Source organism: Nicotiana tabacum, chromosome 10 (genome assembly GCF_000715075.1).
Source record: "Nicotiana tabacum cultivar K326 chromosome 10, ASM71507v2, whole genome shotgun sequence".
NCBI classification, from domain to species: Eukaryota; Viridiplantae; Streptophyta; class Magnoliopsida; order Solanales; family Solanaceae; genus Nicotiana; species Nicotiana tabacum.
Genome location: NC_134089.1, coordinates 67,519,829 through 67,544,278, shown reverse-complemented (window position 1 = coordinate 67,544,278; position 24,450 = coordinate 67,519,829). Strand labels below are relative to the sequence as shown.

The window sequence follows — 24,450 nt, the reverse complement described above, 5'->3', positions numbered from 1 at the left end:
TGCTCCCGGAACTACTATTTCTGTCATGTTATCTCTATTTCAAGGCTAAGTATTATATTTTTATCTAATTCATCTATTATTTCTGGATCAAGTTAATTTACTTGTCTATAAACCACGTATATATTCAACTGTACCGTTTTATGGGTAAATATTTACGTTTCTCCTTTGGTTTCTGAATTGGATCAACTAGAACATTAGCCGTACAATTTTCACTATGTTTCCCAATTCGAAGACAATCTTGGCAATTAATAAGCTTCCATTCATAGTTAATCATTTGCATCCTACACTTCCATTAGACTCCTCTCTCTCTCTCTCTCTCTCTATATATATATATATATATATATATATATATATATATAGACATGTGATTTTTGACCCTCCCCAAGATTTTTCATATTTTAGCTCGTAAATATTTAATTTAGGCCTAATATAGCTATTTCAACTCATTTTTACTCTTTTGTTTTACTTTATCACAAAAACGAAAATATTACAAAAATATTTTCGCTCATTCTAGCTAGTTGATATTTTGTCTAGTTAATTTTATTTGAAAAAATACAAAAATAGTTTGGCATTTTATTTTTCAAAAAAAAAGAAGAGATAAGAATAAAATGTTCAAATAATATATATTTATTTAGTTTAATTTTAAAATTGTACGTTTTAGTATATATTGAGTAGAAAATTTCATTAATATAGTAACTATATGTCTTCTCTAAATATTTTATTATATTAAATATACTAGTATCTTTATAAAACTATTTTTAATTCATCTTCAAAACCAAAAGAAGAAAAGAAAAAGCAAAAAAAGGTGAAAGGCAAAAATAAGAAAGAAAAGCGGCCCCCATTTTCCCCTCTTTCCCCCAAATTCACGTGCTCACCTAACAGATTGATTCCTTTTGAACCTTTTATTAATTTTAGCATCTTCCTTTGGAGGAGACCACACATTTTTAATATTGGTTTTCTTGTTCTCCAAGCCCCCATTCATTGGTCAAAAATTTTATATAACAAAGACACTCACACACAAAGAGGACTGGGGAGAAAAACGGAATAGAGAGAGAGGAGGAGACGAATAGAAAAAATAGAGAGCTTCAGATATTAAAAAAAAGAATGAAAAAAGAGAGAAGGAAACCGGGGGAGAAGAAACAGATCGAGAAAGGAAAAACGGAAAACAAAGGCGACCATCTTCTTCACGTTTCCTCTAAAATCCTCCTCCATTTTTCTGCCATAGAATACATGAAAAACACACAAACGGACGAGGGGGGCCTGGACAGAAAACAGAGTTAAAATAGAAAGGGGAACAACTAAAAAGGGTCACGAAACAAAGGCATCGGAGTGAGGGGATTTATAAAAATAATAGAGTGACGAGGAAACGTCCAATAGTGCCTCAACCTCGACCAATCAGTTGCAAATTGCCATACAAAACACCATCCAAACTCCTTGAAAACCCAACTGAAATGTAACTTCAAGAACTGCCACCAAACACTATAAACCAGATCTTTAAACCATTGTCATCGTCCTCTAAAGTAGTTGTAAAAACGCAACAACTGTCCTTCAAAAAGACCTCCATTCGCGCCACCTCAAAGCGACTTCTAACACTACTCCAAAACAGTCGTGACGGTAGCCTTGAATTGTAGCAAAGCTAGCCACTTCTCTAAAAGTTTCGGCCGAGTTTTGAGGTTGCCGACGAGGCTCCGTTTGAGGTCCACCTTTGGGATCGTCGTTGACTTTCAAAATCTACAAAGTCACGTTCTTGCATTGAAGGTCTGTTTTTCTGATTTTGCTTTGTTACAGTATTTGTTTTGAAATACATGATCCTTGGTGTGTTGCATTATGAATTCCAGTTTGAATGGAGTTCTTTACTCTTTATGAAATAACATTGAATAATCTTCTTGTTAACATGACGTCAAATGCTATCCTTATCCTTTATTTTCAGTATCTTATTTATTTGCTTCACTTGTATGTGGAAAACATTTGTTATTTGCGCTTTTATTTTAGCTTACATTATTTCCATGATGACTTTTATTTTTATAAGGCATTTTAGTGCTCATTTGTTAATCATTCTTTTGATTGACGGGGATTTGGGGGTAGGGTAGTATTTGGACCAAAGGTTGATACTAGGTGCATATGACAATTTGGCTAGCCAAGATATTAAAATTTGGACATGTGCTATTGAATACTAATTGACCAAATATTAATAATGCTATAAACTATCCCACTTTCATAATAGCTAAAATTATGCATTTGTCCACAATAAACTCCATAACTGTGGACTCCTATGCAATCGTCTTGAACTCAGAAAAATTAGCTTATGAAAATATCGTAGTTGCTTTTGGCACGATTAATAATAATTATTGTGGCTATGAGTACGGTTCCTGTGGCATGGTCGCGATACGTAAAACTCAATTCGGGTGTGCATTTCATGTGACTCTACCATAATTTTGAATAATAATAATAGAAATAAACATGTTATAAATCTGGGTATGCATTTCATGTGACCCGACTCCAATTTCCAACAAGGTTAAATAAAACGTGTCGTGAACCGCGGGTGCATTTCATGTAGCGTGGCTTACGATGTGTTTTAAATAACCTTGAATTTTCCTAAAACATTAAAAAGCGGTTAGAAAGTTAAAACAATGCACGTAGGTTTACAACGTGTAATTAATCAGATAATTAGGCCAATCTTAATATTTAAGCGACCGTGCTAAAACCACGGAACCCATGAATGCCTAACACCTTCTCCCGGGTTAACAGAATTCCTTACCCGGATTTCTGTGTTCGCAGACCATAAATAAGAGTCAACTTCCTCGATTCAGAATTTTAAATCGGTGACTTGGGACACCATAAATTATTCCAAGTGGCGACTCTAAATAATATAAATAATCCCATTTTGATTGTCACTTAAATTGAAAAAAACTCCCTATATTTCCCCTATCGGGTGGTAAAATGAAGGTGTGACAGCTCTAGCGACTCTGCTGGGGAAAAGAACCCAGAATCTTTGGTTCAGGGTTCAAAATTCGAGCTTAGATGAATTGTTATAGTTGGCTTCATTTATTATCTGATTTTTACATGTTGAGCCTAATGTGCTAAATGCCGCTTTTACCGCTTTAATATTGTTTGGACTGTATATAAATTGCTACGAAACCCTTCTTCTCTCTGAGTCTTCTAAATCATGGAGGAGTGTGCACTTCGTGTGACTTATCTTATGTTAGAGTCATATCCCAAATTTTAGAACGAGGTTCAGACAAGTAGCAAAGCCGGTGAAGCTTCTGTATTCCCGATACGCTGGCCCCCCGGCTCGAGTCGTCCGCTCGGGTACATAAGTCTAGAACAAATACCCAGGTTTTTGAACCTAGAATAACTCAGCCTCATGTCGGATCCCTAGTAGGAACGTTTGTTTGCATCATGTGCATTTGACTTTGGAGACTCAACACAAGGGTTGGGTCTGTCTAGGACAGGTGCACCCAAATTAAAAGACCATCCTGATACATCTTACGTGCTACTTGCATATCTATCTATTTCAGCTTGCATGCTGACTGGCTTCTAGAATAGGGAAAGAAAATGAAAAAAAAAATGAAAATCGAAAAAAAAGAAAAGAGAGTGAGAGGTAGGTATTTGAATTACCCTGAAATTCTGTTGAAATTTTGAAAAAAGAAAAGAAAAGTCCTTTCAAAATAAGTCATATTTTCTTTTGTTCTGTCAAAACTAGGCGAACTACGCGGGTCTGATTCTTACCGGATGTGAGATATGTAGGCAAACCTCATCGGTTCCGGCCCATAATTTTCAAAAAATTCAAAAATATTTTCCATTACTTGCTTCTTTAGAAACCCTTTCTTTTACACCCTAATTTTTTTTTTTTTAAAATATACAAAAATATTTTCTTTTAATTTCTTCCAAAAATACAAAAATATTTTCATTCTTCTTTCGAAAATTGAAAAGAAAATTCAAGATTCAAAAATACTTTCTCTTTCTTTAGAAGTACTTCTTTCCTAACTTCAGAATAAAAATCCATAAATGCAAAAATATTTTTCTTTCTTCTTTAGAAGTTTTTTTATTGAAATTCCAAAAAAAAACAATAAAAGTCGAAATTCAAAAAAGGAAAAAAAAAATCTTTCTTCTTTAGAAGTCTTTCTTTGCAAAAATGCTGAAGGAAAATCAAAATCCAAAAATATTCCCTTTCTTCTTTATAAGTCTTTCTTTCGAAAAAATAAAATAAAAAATTCAAAAAAAAGTTAGTTTATTTACTTTATTCATGATCTTCCCGAACTACACACGATCTGATTCATGTTCCCACATGATACGTAAACAACCCACATCAGGTTCGATCAACCATTGAAAAGAAAAATGAAAAAAAAATGAAAAACAAAAGTGAAAAAATGTTGATAATAATAAGGACTGACTGAGTCCATTCTAACGTGTGTTTTGTTTTGAATTGTGAAGAAAGTTGAGGTGGTCGGTTTGTGGTAAGCTGGAAATGCAAGATCCAAGGAAAAATGATAACTGACATCGAAACTGTTACAAGTACTCAAGAGACTCAGGGTCAGAGGGTTCAACAAGAGTCTTTTGTGTTTGAGAAAAATAGAGTACTGAAACAGCAAATGATCGAAATGTGTCAAGCATGAGCCAGTGGTCAAGGACAGCCTCGTCATGAGTCACAATTTGCTGCACAACAAGAGTAGTACCACTCTCCTGAGTACCACTCGTACTCATTTGATCTTCCTGCAAACATTGAGAAGCCTGCCCGAAAGATGGTACAGGAAGAAATGACCCAAAGAGTGAAAAACTTAGAACAACAGTTGAAAAACATGCAAGGGTTGGCGGGTTAAAATAGTGTTGCCTTCAAAGTATATGTATGTTCCCCGATGTACACTTGCCGCCTGGTTTCAGGACTCCCAAATTTGAAAAGTATGATGGACATGGAGATCCCATAGCCCACCTGAAAAGGTATTGCAATCAACTGAGAGGTGCGAGAAGAAATGAAGAATTGTTGATGGCTTATTTTGGGGAAAGCCTAACGGGAGTAGCCTCTGAATGGTTTATGGATCAAGACACGTCTCGCTGGTATGTCTGGGATGACATGGCACATGCCTTTGTTAAACAGTTCCAATACAACATTGACATTGCCCCAGACCGCAATTCCCTTTCAAACTTGAAGAAGAAACCAACTGAAAGTTTAAGGGAATATGCCATTAAATGGAGAGAGTAAGCGACCAGAGTTAAGCCACCCATGGATGAGCACGAGTTAATCACTATCTTCCTTCAGGTTCACGAGCCAGATTATTTTCAAAATATGATGTCTGCAGTGGGTAAATCTTTCTCGGAAGCAATCAAAATGGGGAAAATGATTGAGAATGGTCTTAAGACAGACAAAATTATAAGTCAAGCAATTCTCAAAGCCACAACTCAGGCTGTCCCGATTGAATCCGATAATTTCAGTGGCACGAATGAGAAGGATGAAGAAATCATGATGACAACAGGTTCGAGAAGAGGCCCCAGGAAAACACATCGAAGGTATGCGCAACCTCATCAGGTTTCCCATGACTCCCCTGAGCATTGCTATCTACCCCAGAATGCACAATACTCTGTCGCTCCACATCAGTATGTTGTCCAGCCACCAAAACACCCCAGAAGGCGAGCACGAGCATCACAAAATCTCCACCAACTTCCACAAAATTTTCAGGTACCCTATAACCCACATCCAGGCCAGAGGTATAGAGGGGAACAAAAGTTGAAAGATAATTTTACACCAATAGGAGAGTCCTATGCAAGTTTGTTTGAGAAATTAAAGCATTATGACATGATTGAACCCATTCCTCCAAATTATGTGGACCCACGTGCAAGAAGCTTTGACCCTTCTAAAAGGTGTGAATACCATTCCAATGCCCAGGGGCACAATGTTGAAAGTTGTCGGGATTTGAAAAGAGAAATAAAAAGGATGATCCAGGAAAACATGATTGTGATCCAAGACAGTGACACCCAGAATATTGTGCAGAATCCTTTACCTACACATGATGATGCACACTTTGTGGGGATGATGCGTGGTGATAGGGAGTATGAGAATCCTCTCAGGAATTTGCTAACTGAAGTTATTGATTTTGAAATTGGAGAAGGCTCTGCTGATTCTGATGAGCAAATTTGTGGCTAAATATCAAGCCTAGCAATTGAAAAGTCATTCTCTCCTCACTAGGAAGGAATCTTGGTAGCTTGTTTTGATGTTGTTTTTATTATCTGGTTTATTTCAGGGTTGTGATCCAGATTTTGTTTGTTTTATTGAGTCAAATTCTTCTATCCCTCCATTCTGTTTGTGTGAGTCTTGTCTGTCTGTTCTGTTGCTATTTTCATTATTCGGGTTATTTTAGGGTTGTAACTCGTATTTTGGGTTGCTTGTTTAGTTGTAAAACCCTTTTATCCTTTACTCAATAAAATACAGTTTGTCCTTTTGTGTCATTCTGTTCCTAGTTCTTTTGTCGCTAGTTCTAATGACATGACATGCATGTAGAAATTTTGGCCAGATCTTAGGAACTGATTTTTATCTATAATTGGATAACTAAAAAAAATAAAAAAATACATTTGAGGATGAATAAAGAGTTGGAATACTTTGGAACTAAGGTCGAGTAAAATTCACCTTTAAATCATGGTGAAAATCAGGCTTGAAGATGTTTATTCAATTGAAGTTTGTTGGAAAGTTTGTCACTAAGGGATGAAAAAATGTCTTGTGACCACGACACACCAAGAAGACCGACATGTTCGTCAATGCTGTGATCGCGAAAAGATACCATGTTTGACGTTGTCGAGGTTGGGAAGCCCTTTTTCTGCTACCCAAACACTTTATATCCTTTGTTACCCCTTTTGAGCCTGTGTTATTTTCTTTGACTACCCTTTTTTGGAATCAAGTTTAGAGTCAAAAAAAAAATCCATGTCCCAAGAGTACAAACTGGGGCAATTCTTATAAAGTTCAAAAAAAGAAGAAGAAAAGAATTGTCAAAGGTCCATGCCCCAAAAAATAGGAGCTGGGGCAACTTGTTTTGAAAACAAAAGAAAAAGAAAGAAAAAAAAAGAAAAAAGAAAAGAAAGGAAAAAACAACAGAAAGAAAAATGAAAAAAATAGTTAGGTCAGATGTTTGAACTACGTTAGACCTGATTCCTTTAAAATAAGGATACGTAGGCAGCCTTACGGTTCGGTCCAACCAAATAAGAATTTAGAAGAAAAAGAAAAAAAATAGAAAAAATAGAAAAATCCAAAATCCCTAGCATCTGAAACTGGGGCAAAGATTTTATTTTATTTTTGAAAGAGTCGATTCCAAGAGTTGTAAGTTTACAACCCCTCATTTTGAGTTTATTTTGAGCCTTCATGCCGACCTTTCTTTCCAACCCTATCTAAAAACTTTCCAAATAAAGACCTCCCAATATGCCTTCAAGAATGCCAGGAGACGCATGCAATGAGCAACAATTGTCACACGACATAGAACATCGTCGAGTTGCTCACAAAAAGAGGGGAAAAAAAAATGAGAGAGTCTTATTAGTGAAAACCCTCACGGGCACAGTAAGACGACGGTAAGTAGAGATGAATAAATGAGAGAGGCTTGTAGGTGAAAATCCTTCGGGGCACCACTAGTTGAAGGTGAGTCGCGAAGCTGATGCAAAGAATTGGTACGAACAAGTCCGACTTCAAAGCTCATAAGTATGGCAAAAGAAAAGATTGGATTAGTTTGATAGATCAAGCCGTTGAGTCCAAATGCATGTCATGATCATTAAGGCTAGTTATTTAAAAAAAAAGAAAAAAAAACTCTTCCTTCTGTCCTTCCGACAGGGGTCATTTCTTGTTAATATTTGTTTCTTTGTATTATTGTGTCCTTCACTCTGAGTCAGTCCTTGTCAGAACAAGCAAGAAAAGATTTCAAAATCTGCTACCAGCTTTTCAGTTGCACAAAGTGAATTTGGCCAGCACACTCAGTTGTTACTGTCAACATGCCTTGAGGATTCATGCAAAGGCTCCCCCTAAAGACTCTTGTCAGCCTACTTGGCGCAAGCAAGATAACTGGTGATTCTCCCTGACAGACAAATTGCTCAAAAGCAGGAAGTCATTTAAGATATCAGAAAAAGTCACCTAAGCAAAGATCTCCAGTTGGGATTAGGCTGATTGAACCACAAATACAAATGGTACCGGTGTGAAACAATCAGAGTTGGTGCAGAACAAAAGTCTTTTGAGACCGACTCAAGCTGATTGAGCAGAAGCCAAGCTGCCCAAGACTCAAGGCCACAAACCGACCACCATTTTTAAAACTGATAAATTTTTCTTTGTATGAAACAAGAACAAAGCGGTGTAGGGAAAGTGATTCAAAAAGAGAAAAAAAAAATGAAAAATGAAAAAAAACAAAAAAACAAAAAAAAGAGAAGAAGGGGAAAAGACGAGAAGAGCCGACAAAGGAAAATTTCTCAAATCTTGGCCTTTATTTGTCTTGCTATTATGCATAAAAATTTGCCATTGATCTTCACATTTTTTTCTCCTAAGATAGAAGACCTAGTCTGATGAACTTTCTCCTAGGATAGAAATCTTAGTCTGATGAATTTTTCTCCTAAGATACAAAAAAGAGACCTAGTCTGATGAACTTTCTCCTAGGATCAAAATCTTAGTCTGATGAATTTTTCTCCTAAGATAGAAGACCTAGTCTGATGAACTTTCTCCTAGGATAGAAATCTTAGTCTGATGAATCTTTTTCCTAAGATAACAAAAAGAGGACCTAGTCTGATGAACTTTCTCCTAGGATCAAAATCTTAGTCTGATGAATCTTTCTCCTAAGATAGAAAACCTAGTCTGATGAATTTTCTCCTAGGATAAACGTCTTAGTCGGATGAATCTTTCTCCTAAGATACCAAAAACAGAAAAAAAAGAGAAAGAAGGACCTAGTCTGATGAATTTTCTCATAGGATAAATGTCTTAGTCTGATGAATCTTTCTCCTAAGATAGAAAACCTAGTCGGACGAATTTTCTCCTAGGATAATTTGAAAAAAGGAAGTCTGGATTTGAAAAAAAGGGGGTCAATTTTTAGTTTTCTTAATATTATCAATGCTTAGTTTTCCTGAAATCAGAGGGCCCCGCCTGGAGAATAAGGTCAGTCTTTACGTTAGTCAAGCTTAGTTTATAGTTTTTCGCAAGCTCAATCACTTTTAGGAGAAGTACATCCTAGTCTAGTCTTTAGTTTACTCATCATTGCATCAATAGTATAAGTGGTTTACAATATTGTTAACAACTCACAAATCTTCCTAGTGTAAACTGGGGTGAAAATTTTGTTTGTTTTGTTGGTTTTGATTACAAGCATACACATGGAAAACAAGGGAACACAGAAAGTTTCAGCAATCAGGCGCCCACCTGGAGAACAAGGGAAAATGGTTCAAGTTTCAAAGGAAGACAGGTCAAGTTCAGCAATCAGGTGTCCACCTGGAGAACAAGGGTAGACAACTCAAGTTTCAAAGGAAAACAGTGTCGGAGGAAGACAACTCAAGTTTCAAGGGAAAGTAGTTTCGAAGGAAGACAACTCAAGTTTCAAGGAAAGGTAGTTTCGAGGGAAGACAACTCAAGTTTCAAGGGAAAGCAGTTTCGAAGGAAGACAGTTCAAGTTTCAAGGGAAAATAGTTCAAGGTGTAAGGGAAAATCGTGTCAAGTAACAAGAGAAGACGGTTCAATTCAGCAATCAGGTGCCTTCCTGGATAATAAAAGAATTCACTTCAGAATACAATTCAAGTCAGCAACAAAAGAAGCTCGCGGCAAGAATGTGAGTCAATAGTCCGAGGTGATCAACAGAAGTTAGTCACAAAAAAAAAGAGAAAGGCAAGAAGTTAATTCAAATGCAGAAGTTGATAAAAGATGTGGGCTACTCAAGACATGGCCGAGGTCACAAGCACTGCATGCCTGGTCTTGATTCGAAAAGCTGAAGAAGAATGAACTAGCACCTGCAACTAGCAAACGTCAAGGTTCAAATCTAAAGTCTGCATGAAGAACCACCCAAGACTCAAGATCAAGCTTCAGAAGACTTATAGATATGAATCTTGTAACTCGTAGTTGATAGGCTTAGCTAGTCTTTTTCATGGTTTGATTTTTGATGTAACATCAGGACCGCGGACCGGAACCTCGGCGAAATGGCACCTCGACCAGCTCTCCACCTCGGCATACTCCATCATCTCACTCACCTCTGAACTACACGTGGACTGATTCCTTTATAGCCAAGGATATGTAGGCAGCTTAGATACCAGGGCTCGATCACATTCCGCTCTCTCTTAGTTTAAGTCTCTCCAAATAAGGGTCGGGTCAAAAAACCTGTCTAGTCGTTCTTTGTCTGAAAATACTTCGTCTTTCTAGTCAAAGAGGGGCAGCTGTAGACATGTGATTTTTGACCCTCCCCAAGATTTTTTATATTTTAGCACGTAAATATTTAATTTAGGCCTAATATAGCTATTTCAACTCATTTTTACTCTTTTGCTTTATTTTATCACAAAAACGAAAATTTACAAAAATATTTTTCCTCATTCTAGCTAGTTGATATTTTGTCTAGTTAATTTTATTATTGAAAAAATACAAAAATAGTTTTGGCATTTTATTTTTCAAAAAAAAAAGATAAGAATAAAAAGTTCAAAAAATATATATTTATTTAGTTTAATTTTAAAATTGTACGTTTTAGTATATATTGAGTAGTATTAAAATTTCATTAATATAGTAACTATATGTCTTCTCTAAATATTTTATTATCTTAAATATACTAGTATCTTTATAAAACTATTTTTAATTCATTTTCAAAACCAAAAGAAGAAAATAAAAAGCAAAAAAAGGTGAAAGGCAAAAATAAGAAAGAAAAGCGGCCCCCATTTCCCCCTAAATTCACGTGCTCACCTAACAGATTGATTCCTTTTGATCAACTTATTAATTTTGGCATCTTCCTTTGGAGGGGACCATACATTTTTAATATTGTTTTTCTTGTTCTCCAAGCCCCCATTCATTGGTCGAAAATTTTATATAACAAAGACACTCACACACAAAGAGGGTTGGGAAAAAAAAGGAATAGAGAGAGAGGAGGAGACAGATAGAAAAAATAGAGAGCTTCAAATATTAAAAAAAAAGAACGAAAAAAGAGAGGAGGAAACCGGGGGAGAAGAAACAGATCGAGAAAGGAAAAACGGAAAACAGAGGCGACCATCTTCTTCACGTTTCCTCTAAAATCCTCCTCCATTTTTCTACCATAGAACACATGAAAAACACACAAACGGACGAGGGGGGGCCTGGACAGAAAACAGAGTTAAAATAGAAAGGGGAACAGGTAAAAAGGGTCACGAAACAAAGTCATCAGAGTGAGGGGATTTAGAAAAATAACAGAGTGACGAGGAAACGGCCAGTGGCGCCTCAACCTCGATCAATCAACTGCAAATTGCCATACAAAACACCATCCAAACTCCTTGAAAACCCAGCTGAAATGTAGCTTCAAGAACTGCCACCAAACACAATAAAATAGATCTTTGAACCATTGTCATGTCCTCTAAAGTAGCTGTAAAAACGCAGCAACTGTCCTTCAAAAAGACCTCTATTAGCGCCACCTCCAAAGCGGCTTCTAACACTACTCCAAAATAGTCGTGACGCTAGCCTTGAATTGCAGCAAAACTAGCCACTTCTCTAAAAGTTTCGGCCAAGTTTTGAGGTTGCCGATGAGGTTCTGTTCGAGGTCCGCCTTTGGGTTCGTCGTTGACTTTCAAAATCTACAAAGTCACGTTCTTGCATTGAAGGTCTGCTTTTCTGATTTTGCTTTGTTACAGTATTTGTTTTGAAATACATGATCCTTGGTGTTTTGAATTATGAATCAGTTTGAATGAAGTTCTTTACTCTTTATGAAATAACACTGAATAATCTTCTTGTTAACATGACGTCAAAGGCCATCCTTATTCTTTATTTTCAGTATCTTATTTATTTGCTTCACTTGTATGTGAAAAGAATTTGTTATTTGCGCTTTTATTTTAGCTTACATTATTTTCATGATGGCTTTTATTTTTATAAGGCATTTTAGTGCTCATTTATTAATCATTCTTCTGATTGACGGGGATTTGGGGGTAGGGTAGTATTTGGACCAAAGGTTGATACTAGGTGCATATGACAATTTGGCTAGCCAAGATATTAAAATTTGGGCATGTACTATTGAATACTACTTGACCAAATATTAATAATGCTATAAACTAGCCCACTTTCATAATAGCTAAAATCATACATTTGTCCACAATAAACTCCATAACTGTGGACTCCTATACAATCGTCTTGAACTCAGAAAAATTAGCTTATGAAAATATCGTAGATGCTTTTGGCACGATTAATAATAATTATCGTGGCTATGGGTACGATTCCCTTGGCATGGTCGCGATACGTAAAACTCAATTCGGGTGTGCATTTCATGTGACCCTACCATAATTTTGAATAATAATAATAGAAATAAACATGTTATAAATCCGGGTGTGCATTTCATGTGACCCGGCTCCAATTTCCAATAAGGTTAAATAAAACGTGTCGTGAACCGCGGGTACATTTCATGTAGCATGGCTTACGATGTGTTTTAAACAACCTTGAATTTTCCTAAAACATTAAAAAGCGGTTAGAAAGTTAAAACAATGCACGTAGGTTTAAAACGTGTAATTAATCAGATAATTAGGCCAATCTTAATAGTTAAGCGACCGTGCTAAAACCACGGAACCCGGGAATGCCTAACACCTTCTCCCGGGTTAACAGAATTCCTTACCCGGATTTCTGTGTTCGCAGACCATAAATATGAGTCAACTTCCTCGATTCGGGATTTTAAATCGGTGACTTGGGACACCATAAATTATTCCAAGTGGCGACTCTGAATAATATAAATAATCCCGTTTTGATTGTCACTTAAATTAGAAAAAACTCCCTATATTTCCCCCTCTCAGGTGGTAAAAAGAAGGTGTGACAATATATATATATATGTAGTGATTGCGATATATCTATCTCAATTAGCATTCGAGCATATGAGATTGTATTCCCCCGAGCTGTAAATTTATCAGTATAGATAAGCTTACCTAAGGAATCTGCTATCCTCCTAAAATTTTGAGCAATCCGGTATTGAATTGGAAAAGCTAGGGAAGACAACCTAAATGAATTGGTTCATTGCTAATCCTGAAATCAGGATCCTATTGTTTCAGAATCAAAGGCCAATTAATAAATGTATATGGGCCACTTTGCATATTATTGTATTATTTGTCCTATTCACAGTACAGTCAAACCAAAAGATGAAGTAGTCATCACTACGTAGAGAGTGCGGAACCAAAGTATTATTTTTTTGGACTCAAAGCACAAAAATAGGTGAAAAAATGGTGACCATTTTGTGTATAGCACATGATTTACATGCGCTATACCTTAAGGACACATTTGTCCGTTAAGGTATAACACATGTAATACATGCACTATACCTGATTTTCAAAGGGCGGTCAACGTACAAATATAACGCATATATTAGATGTGCTATACCTAAAGTTGAAAAGACAGATAGATATAGTGTATCAAATATATGTGCTATACCTGTATTAAAAAATGGCTAGTCTTCTTCGGGACAAAATCCCAAAAATGGTTCCCCACCCCCATTTTAAACCTTAAAGCTCCATTGGAGCCCACCCGTCCCAAAAAATCTTGCCCCTTTATTATTTTAGCGAGCTAACACCCGATCCAAGGTGTTGTCGTGTAGTGGAGCCCTTTTATTGCCTGTTTCGGTGGTCAAATCTTCATTCTTTCTCAATTCAAAAAACTCTAAAAAGAGGTATTCCACATTACTTTTGTAGTATAACTCATGTATATAATTGTCTAATTAATTATTTTTACTGTATTGTATGCTTTTTGTGATCGTTTTTTGATATATTTATTTTTTATTTTTTACCCGGATTAGTTTATTTATGTGCAAAAAATTATGAAAAATTGTATATTATTTTTTGATTGAATAATTAGTGTTATATGTGACTTTATTGTTGTTCATATAAAAATATGTGACATTATTATTGTTTAGTGTCCTTTAGTGTTATGTTGTGCCTTTTATTGTTATGTAGTGTCGTTTAGTCTGGTAGAACTGATAATAATTTTAATTTATATTAGTTGATGCTGTTTATGGCCATTTAGAGTAGTGTAACTTTAGTGATTTTTAGGATTCTTTAGTGTACAATAAAAACTACCTGCCCTTATCAACTAACCCGGTTAGAGTACTTAATTATGGATCAAATATTAATCAATTATTAAGTATTTATTAAATATATTATTAGACGACGATCAAATATTAGATATGAATTATAAAATAATTAGTTGACAGTACAAAGAGACTATGAGAGATTTATGTGTAAAATATAAAAGTTAACAAACAAATCGATATGAATTAAATAAGAACAACAACAATAGTAATACCACAGAAATAATAAGAAAAATAGGAACAACATGAAATCCAAAAAAAAGATACACAACAAAAGCAAAATAGTATCCCTACCAAACTAATCCCACAAAGTTATGACATAAGGCAAGACCGAACTACCTCCTAACCTACAACCCTAATACTCGACCTCCACATGTTCCTATCAAGTGCCATGTCCTCAGAAATCTGAAGGCTCGCCATATCCTGCCTGATCACCTCCCCCCAATACTTCTTAGGCCGCCCTCTATCTTTCCTCGTGCCCTCCACAACCAGCCGTTCGCACCTCCTTACCGGAGCATCTGGGCTTCTCCTCTCAACATGCCCTGTCATGACCCAACTTTCCCTCCGTTTGGGTATCATGATGGAACCTAGTCTTAGGGACTAGATAAGCCTAACTCATACTGAAATACCACAATAATAAATGAAATTTAACAGTCTTAAAGCAGAAATCTCTACAAAATTTATAATTCCCAAAACCTGGTAGTACAAGTCATAAGCTCTTCAGAGTTAGCTACCACTTCTAAATATAACTGTTCGGAAAAGAGTGAAAATAGTTGAATACAAGTAAGAAGGTGACTCCGAAGCCTGCGAACGCAACATCAAGTTTACCTTGAGTCTCCTCGACAATGATCCGTACAACTACTAATGATCGATACCTAGATCTGCACAACAAAAATGTATAGAAGAGTAGCATGAGCACACCACAGCGATGCCTAGTAAGTATCAAGACTAACCTCGATGGAGTAATGACGAGGAACAATCAAGACACCTACCGGTCCAATAAACTGTATAAATATAGAAACAACGGAACATGATGTATCTATAAAAACTACATGAAATGGCTAACAATACTACAATCACAATAAGGAAGAAAACAACAAGTAACAACGGAAATATCAAAATAATGACATAGAAGAGCGAGCGAAAACATAAACCCAAATCCTAAATTCACAATACAGTAAAGGTAAGCAATAACTCAAATCCTACGACAATGTTCACATCAGGTCTTATCCAACAATTTCCATGAAGTACCGAATCTCGAACAAATTATAGCTCACGAGTCCCAGTACCTGAAATCTAACACTTGACATCCTGTGCCCCCATCACACCTCATGGTCATGCTGACAACTCACTTGCTAACTAGAGCTACCCTCACATATATAACAAGTAAACAAGGGTGTGCATCTATACTCAGCAAAATCAGGAGGACTTCACATCCAATAGGAGCGTTCAACTACGTGTATGCATGTGCAAGTGCTTTAACACAGTTTCTACCAGCTAATAAGCATAAGGAAAAGAACAGACAACACGTAATATATTTCCTCACAACTTCCACGAGATAAAGCTCATACAAGTAAGCGTACCACAACAAAATATCAAACAACAAGAATGCCCCCAGGCCATCACAAATCATTACAATCATCCCTGACATAGCCCACCTTGTCTCGCAATGTGTACAAATAATAACATAATAAGTGCCCGCCTTGTTTCGCCACATGTGCATCATAATGTTTCCACCTTGTCTCACCACATGCGCAACCCACATATAAGCATATCTATACATACCCCACCTTGTCACGCCGCATGTGCAATATATCAATAGTAGCAATAGCACAGCAGAAACCTTGTGCAATCCCATAACAACAACCGCACGGTAGAAACCTCGTGCATCACAATATCAACAACTGCACGGTAGAAACCTCGTGCACCACCAGAACAAGTACAACAATAGCAATGACAACATATACAAGAACACGACAAGTAAATTAACTCAAAAACTTTCGATCACAAAGAGACGGTAAAACTAGCTCACGAGGAATAACCACAATAGAGAATACTAAGCGTAATAAGAACAACTCAACAAGGGAGAAAATAATATGAAGCAACGATCCCACAATATGTAATTCAACACCAAGGAAGCTAACACGAATCAAATAATTCCAAATAAGGAAATGTCAACTAAATATAAGATATCTAAACTTCTTTTAAGGTTGGGCAATTTACGAAGAATATACTACAATTTCAATTAAGGATGAGCAACGGGAAGATAATCATAACCTCAATTAAGACTAAACAATTACAGGGGAGATAATAATGATTTCCAATAAAGACGAGCAGTTATGAAAGATAGCATGACAATAAAAGAGGTAAAAATCTTTAGTTAAGCAAAATAAGAGTCAAATAGGCAATAAGAATAAATCATAAGCAACTAATTCCAATTAGAGTATGTAGACGTGAAACTAGTAAGTGGAAAACTCACGCATATCAAGTACACATTCATACACAGTGAATATAAGGACCTAAGAACCCTAAAAAGCCAATTTTTCCACAAATAAGTCCGAGCATGCACTCGTCACCTCGCGTACATGAACTACAATCAACATAGCAGACTCAAATCCTAAGGGGAAGTCCCCCACACAAGGTTAGGCAAGATACTTACCTCAAAGACAACAAACCGATACTCTAAAATGCACTTCTCGAGTGAAAAGACCTCCAGACAGCTCAAATCTAACCAAATTAACTTCAAAGCACAAATAAAACACATAAGAAACTATTCCGGATCATGAAGTCTCAATCTTTAACAAAATCCAAAAATCAGTCCAAAAGTCGACCTCCTGGGCCCACACCTTGGAACCCGACAAATTTTATAAAAATCGAATACCCATTCCGATACGAGTTCAACCATACTAAATTTATCAAATTTTGATACCATTTGGTCCCTCAAATCATGATTTTTCATTTTAGGAATTTTCTTCAAAAACTAACATTTTTCCCAACCCAAAACACAAATTAAATGATGAAAATGAAGATAAAATCATGGAATATGTTAGATTCTAGATGAAGAACACTTACCCAATCGATTTGTATGAAAAACCCTCAAGGAATCGCTAAAAACTGAGCTCCATAAGTCAACAAATAATCGATTCGATTTATCGATAAACCGATTCGAATGGACGCCCTTATCCGAAACACACCTGAAACACACCCGAGTGCCCCGGGACCCCATCTAAACACACAAACAAGTCATATAACCTAACACAGACTTGCTCGAGGTCTCAAATCATATGAAACAATGCCGAAAAGAAGAATCACACCATGAATCGAACTATGAACTTCCAAATCTTCCAACTTTGAAAACTTGTGCCGAAACCTATCAAATCAACCCGAAGTGACGCCAAATTTTGCAGACAAGTCCAAAATGACATAACGGAGCCGTTCCAACTCTCGAAATCGCATTCCAACTCCGATATCACAAAAGTCAACTATGGGTCAAACTTCTCCACTTTCCAAGCTTCAACTTTTCCAACTTTCGCTGAAACGCCTCAAATTACCCTACGGACCTCCAAATCCAAAATTGGGATGCATGCCCAAGTCCAAAATCACCATACGAAGCTGTTGAGATCATCCAAAATCCATTCCAGGGCCGTTTACTCAAAATTCCAATTCTGATCAAATTCTCACCGTTTAAACTTCCAAAACTAGATTCCTTCTTCCAATTTGACTCTGAATTATCTGTTAAGTGAATTCAACCATGCCGCAAGTCGATACCCATAATATGAAGCTGCTCCAGACCTTACGCCTCCGGATAGAGCTTAATTTCTCAAAACGACCAGCCGGGTCGTTACTGAGTGCACACTTCCAACATACACTCGCGGGTGATCCCACATCACTCCAATCCAAAATGACCGGCCGGGTCGTTACATGCCCGAACCATTTGAGCTGCGCTTCCCAAATCTTGTCATCCATAGGGGCCACGCACACCTTCTCCCGAATATCATCATTCCTAATCTTATCCATCCTAGTATGCCCGCACATCCACCTCAACATCCTCATTTCTGCTACCTTCATCTTCTGGATATGTGACTTCTTAAATATATTGAATATTATTTAGTATTAACTTTTTAGTATTTTTATATGAATAATTATTAAAAATATCGTGATTAGTTAAGAAAAGTAAACATAATCCTACCGAATTTTAGTCAAAAAATCGAAGAAACTAACATATAAATAATTGTTTTATTTATCACCCGAAGTGATAATATAGAAAATTTATCGATTAAATATTAATATAAAAAATATCACAATGTATTTAAACATGTTAAACGATTAAAGAGAAAAATACTTTAATTAATATTATTTACTTTACAGACATCGTCATAGATCCTCCACCTGTGCATCCTGGACCTGTTGTTCGAGAGCTGCTGTTGCTCCAAAGTGGTCGTAGGTCTTCACACATATGGGATGGACATTTGCTGTCCCAGACCTTCCACCCTAGATGTATAGAAGATCTTTGAGAGTTCATTAGGGACCACCCATACAGTTACACGCCTTGAGCAGATGGGGTTTTACCAGATTATAGAGATCGGTTGGTCGTAGTTCGACTAGCCCCTGATCATGACTATGATAGAGCGGTGGTGACCAGAGACGTACACATTTCATCTACCTATCGGCGAGGCTACCATCATGCTAGAGGACGTGGAGGTTATATTTGGGTTTCCCGTTGATGGTATGATTGTCAGTTAGCCGCATGCTCTTAGGGATTATACGAGAGAGGACTATCTACATATGTTGTAGAGGCTCACCGATTTTCAGCCTGCGGAGCCGACTGCTATGAGTGGTGCTAGTTGATTGCAGTTGTCGCCCGTTAGGCAACATCTGGTGGCCCTGTACGCAGAGATTACTAATGACTCATCGGTAAAGGCTATCGAGCGGTAGACGAGGCTATTGCTACTGATGATGTTTGGTGGTATTCTATTCCTCAACACTTCAGGAAACCTCGTTAGTTTGCGATTTCTACATCATCTGGAGTGGCTAGATGAGTTACCTACTTACAACAAGGGTGGAGCTGTTCTAGCCTACCTTTATAGGTAGTTGTACTAGTCATCCATGGGCACCATTAGAGATGTTGCCAGTTTTATACCACTACTACATTTGATAACATTATCAATTCTTTCATGATTATAACAGAGATAGTACAAAATAACTTAAATTTTATGTCCACAATCAATAATAGGTTTGGGCTTGGGAGCGGTTCATGCAAATCCATCCACCTCTCCTACCAATAGCTCCAGATGCACCACCTCTACCTTTTCTACCACTTGCTAGGAGGTAGGTAGATAGGCGAGTCCGCTCCCGCGAGGTCGAGGCTAGACATCATCTCCTTTATTATAGGGATTTGTTGGATTTACTTGAAGACGCTAAGGTAAATGTATGACTAAGTTTGTTTGAAAATGCTTGATCTGTCTTGCGTTTACTCATGATTCTTGTTTAATAAATAGTCCATATGGAGGCCATACAGTGACGAGCTTATCGCTGGATTGCCAGATGCTCTCACGTTCGAGCTATGTGGATGTCTTTAGTCCCACTTATATGTCTCGATATAGGTGATTAATATGCCACCGAGCGAGTCCTTCGACTATTTGGTCGACGCAAGCTTATACCTATTCTGCCTAGTTAGCATTCCACACATTACGAGTGGATGATCGTAGCAAGGTCGACCAGACATACTTGGACTGGCTAGAGGCCCAAATAGAGGATTGGGATAAGAGATATGGCCTGATTTTGCCATACCCTCCATATTGACGGGGAACATGAGTACATGGTTTGGTATCGCCGCATAACTCGCCTTCTAATCTGGAATCCCGTTCATCGCAATGGTGGTCGGTACGTTCTATACGCCGGGAGACATGGTGCACTAGTATGTTATTTGGTATAGTTACTTATCATGTTACATTACTTTAACATCCTTCCTTAATAAATATTTTGTATCCTATGCAAGCTACTGGTTTACACCATTTCTACCAGTTGGGACTGGAGATGCTACAACTTACAGGCGACAGAGCGATAGTTGTGCACGGGTTTGGTCGTCGGGTTGCTGATCTTGCTTCTTACATATTGAGAGCTGCCCAAGAGGATGCGCGGTTAGGTTACGAGGTTGCTTATGTGCTGCCTGAGGAGTACCATCATGGGCCACACGTGGCCCTAGTACATGTTAGACATGGCATGTATGGCCAGAGAAGGGGTGGCCTACGTGGTCGTGGTGGTCTTCAAGGATGAGGTCCCCGGAAAAGGGGCGTTGAGGCACCCTTGGAGGATATTGGAGAGGATCATCCGGGTGACTACCCTGAGCCACACAATGCTTATCATGGTATTCTATCATTTAGCCTTTAGCTGTCACCACGGACTTCACAGGTTACCTTGTCAGCTCTAGTTTTGATCGCAGGCACCGCCATTACACAGTATGATTGGGATCACTATTTTCCTAGTCGTCTAGAGCCATCGAGGGTTGCTGTTGATTGTCTGATACGAGAGGTGCATAAAGGTCGAAGCTTGAGTTATGGCTTTTCATCGAGGGCTGCTGAGGATCTTTCATGTACATATAGGTAGACATCACATCAGGTCGAGATGTTTTAACCTTCATCTACTCCAGTGCACCTCAAAGTCCCTACCGAGCATTGTGTGCCTACTTAGGTGCCGGTTTATTTGTATTACTATTACTTCAATTTATTTTATCTTATATATTAGTCAGTAATATCTAAATTATTTATATTTTTTAAATATTTCGTCATCACCTATAACAGAGGCCACATTGTGCGATACTCGCTTACCGGAGATGGATGATCTTATTCATGAGCCCGCTGAGACCGTGGTTAGACCATTAATTTTTTTTGCTAACACGTAAGTTAGTATTCTATATTTCATATACTAAAATATCTTATTATTTTGTAGGTTATGATATCCCAACGCCCACTTCTACTGAGCCTGCTAGCCTTCCTGACGATCATATTGCATCGCATCCTCAAATAAAGAGGCGATGTGATGGAGATGATTCCGATAGCATAGCCGGACGAGATGGTATGGGCCTTAGGCCAGCCAATGTTTTAAAGAATATAGGCTATGAGATACATTTATATGTATTTTGAGTTGTATATATTACATTAAATATCTAATAGTAAAATTATGATGTTTTACATAATAAGCGTGTGTGTTTTTATTTTTCAGGTTATTTGTTAGTTTAAAACTAGAACTTAAATAAATAAGATAGATTAGCATAAATTTAAATTCGCTAAACAATACACATAATATATGACACTTACAACATAAATATAAAAAATTACACTTAACACATCCATGTGTTTGTTTAGTCACTATCGCCCATTATTTTTTGCTTCAATCACTGAAATTGTTCTTCCAACCAATTATTTTCTTCTTTTGTCTCTTCAGTTTCTCCTACACTATGACAAGTTGTTCTTGGAGTTTCAAGATTTGAAGTTCGTACTCACCGGTCAGATTTCAAATGTTTAACAAACATGATTTATAATATTCCTGGTTAATGGGTTCATCATACCATTCTTCAAAACCACATTGGTTTTCGTCCTACAAATGGGGATGACAACAAAAGACTACTAATTAATATGTTATAAATAATATATTAACTAACATAACTTTCAATTATAATAACTTACAACTTGTTTACATATCCAACGTCTGCGACCTAGATTGCAATTTGACCAACATGGAGTCAAAACTGCACGTTTACCACAGTAACACCTTGGTACGTCATTATGTGTACGTCATTGTGTCCAGACATATCATAATGCTCGAACTTGAAAAATTATGGAAAATTATTTTCTTCATTTGGTTAAGCCGCAAATAATAATGCAGAATGCACGGTTTTTTTTATAGGCAGCTATTAGTGATTTTAGATTGCATAACACATATTGTTGATGCGTTATGTTTCGCGTGCTAATGGTTCTTTATGGTACAAGTCCGTGCAACTTTTTTAGGTTGACAGCTTTTTCAGGTTGACATGAAAATACACATAGCACATATTTTAATGCAATATGTTTCGCGTGCTAATAATTTTTTACGAGACAGGTCCGCACAACTTTTTCAGGTTGACATGATAGTACACATAACACATATTATTGATGTGTTATGTTTCGCGTGCTAATGATTCTTTAAGGTACAAGTTTGTGCAGCCTTTTCAAGTCGACATGACAATACACATGACGCATATTATTGATGCGTTACGTTTCACGTGCTAATGATTCTTTACGGTATAAGTCCGTACAACTTTTTCAGGTCGATATGACAATACACATAACACATCTTATTGATGCGCTATGTTTAACGTACAAGTTCGTGCAATTTAGTTCTTTTCAAGTTAAACCAACATTCTAGTATTCAAAAACCATTTCAACATTTCAAAAATGCCTCTAACATTTAATAAGTGGTTTAAGAAGATGCAAAAAGTTGAAGGTAGTTCAACATATCCACATGGAACACGTCATAACACAATCGATCCCTACCTTAAAAAAATATGCTAGGTTGCTATACTGATTTGGTGGATGACAAGTGGTATGGTGTTCTACGTCCCTTGGAAAATAATCCTATCAATATACATACTGATCTCAAAGTTGCAGGGCACATTATTAAGGGGTAAGCGCATTCAACAAAGGCTGAAGGTATGCGAATTTGGGGTGAAAAACTATAATGGGTTCCCCTTTACTCAAAAAGGTATGATTATGAAGTACTATACCATTGGCATGAGATAGATGTACCACAAGCACTGTCTGCAACATTCCAAACAAACACATATAAAGATGAACCAGAAGTGATACAACATTTGATGAAGGAGATTTTAGAGATGGAAAAGGTACTAGCCATTCATCATGCACTGGATGATGCAAGGAACGGAGGATCGGTATTGGGATTTATTAAAAAAATGAAAAATTGCATAGAGACATTGATTATCCTGTATTTTCAACAGTTGTCGAGTGGGAGGGACTACCTAAGTTTCTACAGCAAACGTTGGACGTATGAGTCCCATATTATTGTAGAAATCAAGCAAGTGGTCTTATTGATGATAGCGATCAAATACGTGAAATGTGTGTCAACTGGAGCCTAGATTATGATGCCCTTGGTCCGTATGGATGCGTACAAGATGTTGTGAAGACAATGACAATGAAATTGTGCCAGACAGTGACGATAATGGCAAATAAAAATCGTCATTTATTTCTTGAATTTATTTTTAATTGTTGGATTGAATCTTCAATGCTAAATGTCAATTAGATTTAATACTATCGGAAACTTAATTTTATTTCATAAATATCGCAAACAATACCATTATAGACATATAGTACAACAAAATTACTGCAACAGATCACTAAGTTTGTCCTTGAAAATTGGGCACATTGGATGAACTGCCACCGGGAGCTGAATTACCACCGCTGCCCAAAACAACTGAAGGCTATTTATGGTGATCATGTACTATTTGGAAACATATACCATATTTACGCGCATAAACGGTATCACCAACATCCATTTAGTTCCATATACACGTTCTTTTTTGCACTTGCCGGCGACATACATAATCCTGTGTTACATACCATTTTAAATGGCCACTGTAGGTGTTTACATATGTAGAAACACTCTATTCTTTATCAACGTACCTCGTTGCTGCAAAACTAGTATGTTGAAAGCACTTCATAGCATGTGAGCATGGCAAGTAATAGATCAACCATTTCCCACACGAACATAATATTCTGGATTCATTGATGGTGTGGGTATTATTACCGTGGCTTTGATGCAGATCAGTGCGAACTTCAAAAATATTTCGCTCGTTGCAGTATTGCAAATATGTATGCCACTGTGCTCGCTTCCTATATTTCTAAAATTGTTTCATTGGCTCTAGCATAAATTGAACACCCCTTTCCAACAAGGACGATGTACTTCGGGATCTTTTAACAAACCTCTGTCATTTTCTTGAATGACATCCGCACCATGGCAGTAACATGCAATCCACGGGCAGACTTCAACGATCCGTCAAAATACTCTGACACGTTTGTAGTCAAATTCCCCAATTCTACCACCATCCTTATGTAAAGTCCACTTATCAATATCATGTTGCATCAACCAACGATAAGCTTCTGGGTCTTCCGGTCTAATCAATTCCATTCGCCTCCTGAATTTACATTTTGATGATCTATTACTGCCATCCATATTAAATCCT

At 37.0% G+C, this 24,450-nt stretch overlaps 1 protein-coding gene and 1 long non-coding RNA gene across 3 annotated transcripts; both read left to right on the top strand.

Moving 5' to 3' along the window:
• The first annotated feature begins 1,006 nt into the window (after positions 1 to 1,006).
• On the top strand, positions 1,007 to 10,439 carry LOC142164668 (uncharacterized). The gene is made up of 2 exons (XM_075222954.1): positions 1,007 to 1,758; positions 4,435 to 10,439. The coding sequence occupies exon 2, from the start codon at positions 5,222 to 5,224 to the stop codon at positions 6,137 to 6,139; it is 918 nt and encodes a 305-aa protein (XP_075079055.1). The 5' UTR covers positions 1,007 to 1,758; positions 4,435 to 5,221; the 3' UTR covers positions 6,140 to 10,439.
• A 279-nt stretch (positions 10,440 to 10,718) lies between these two features.
• On the top strand, positions 10,719 to 21,408 carry LOC107777562 (uncharacterized). Of its 2 annotated transcripts, XR_012695541.1 has the most exons (4): positions 10,719 to 11,763; positions 20,215 to 20,906; positions 21,017 to 21,084; positions 21,165 to 21,408. It is a non-coding gene; the product is annotated as an uncharacterized LOC107777562 (long non-coding RNA). The 2 variants fall into 2 exon arrangements; XR_001646212.2 differs by lacking the exon at positions 20,215 to 20,906 and having other exon boundaries at positions 10,758 to 11,763.
• Positions 21,409 to 24,450: the final 3,042 nt, after the last annotated feature.

Bases quoted from the DNA above. Each gene is read 5' to 3' on its own strand.
- LOC142164668 (XM_075222954.1), top strand. From the start codon at position 5,222: ATGGATGAGCACGAGTTAATCACTATCTTCCTTCAGGTTCACGAGCCA.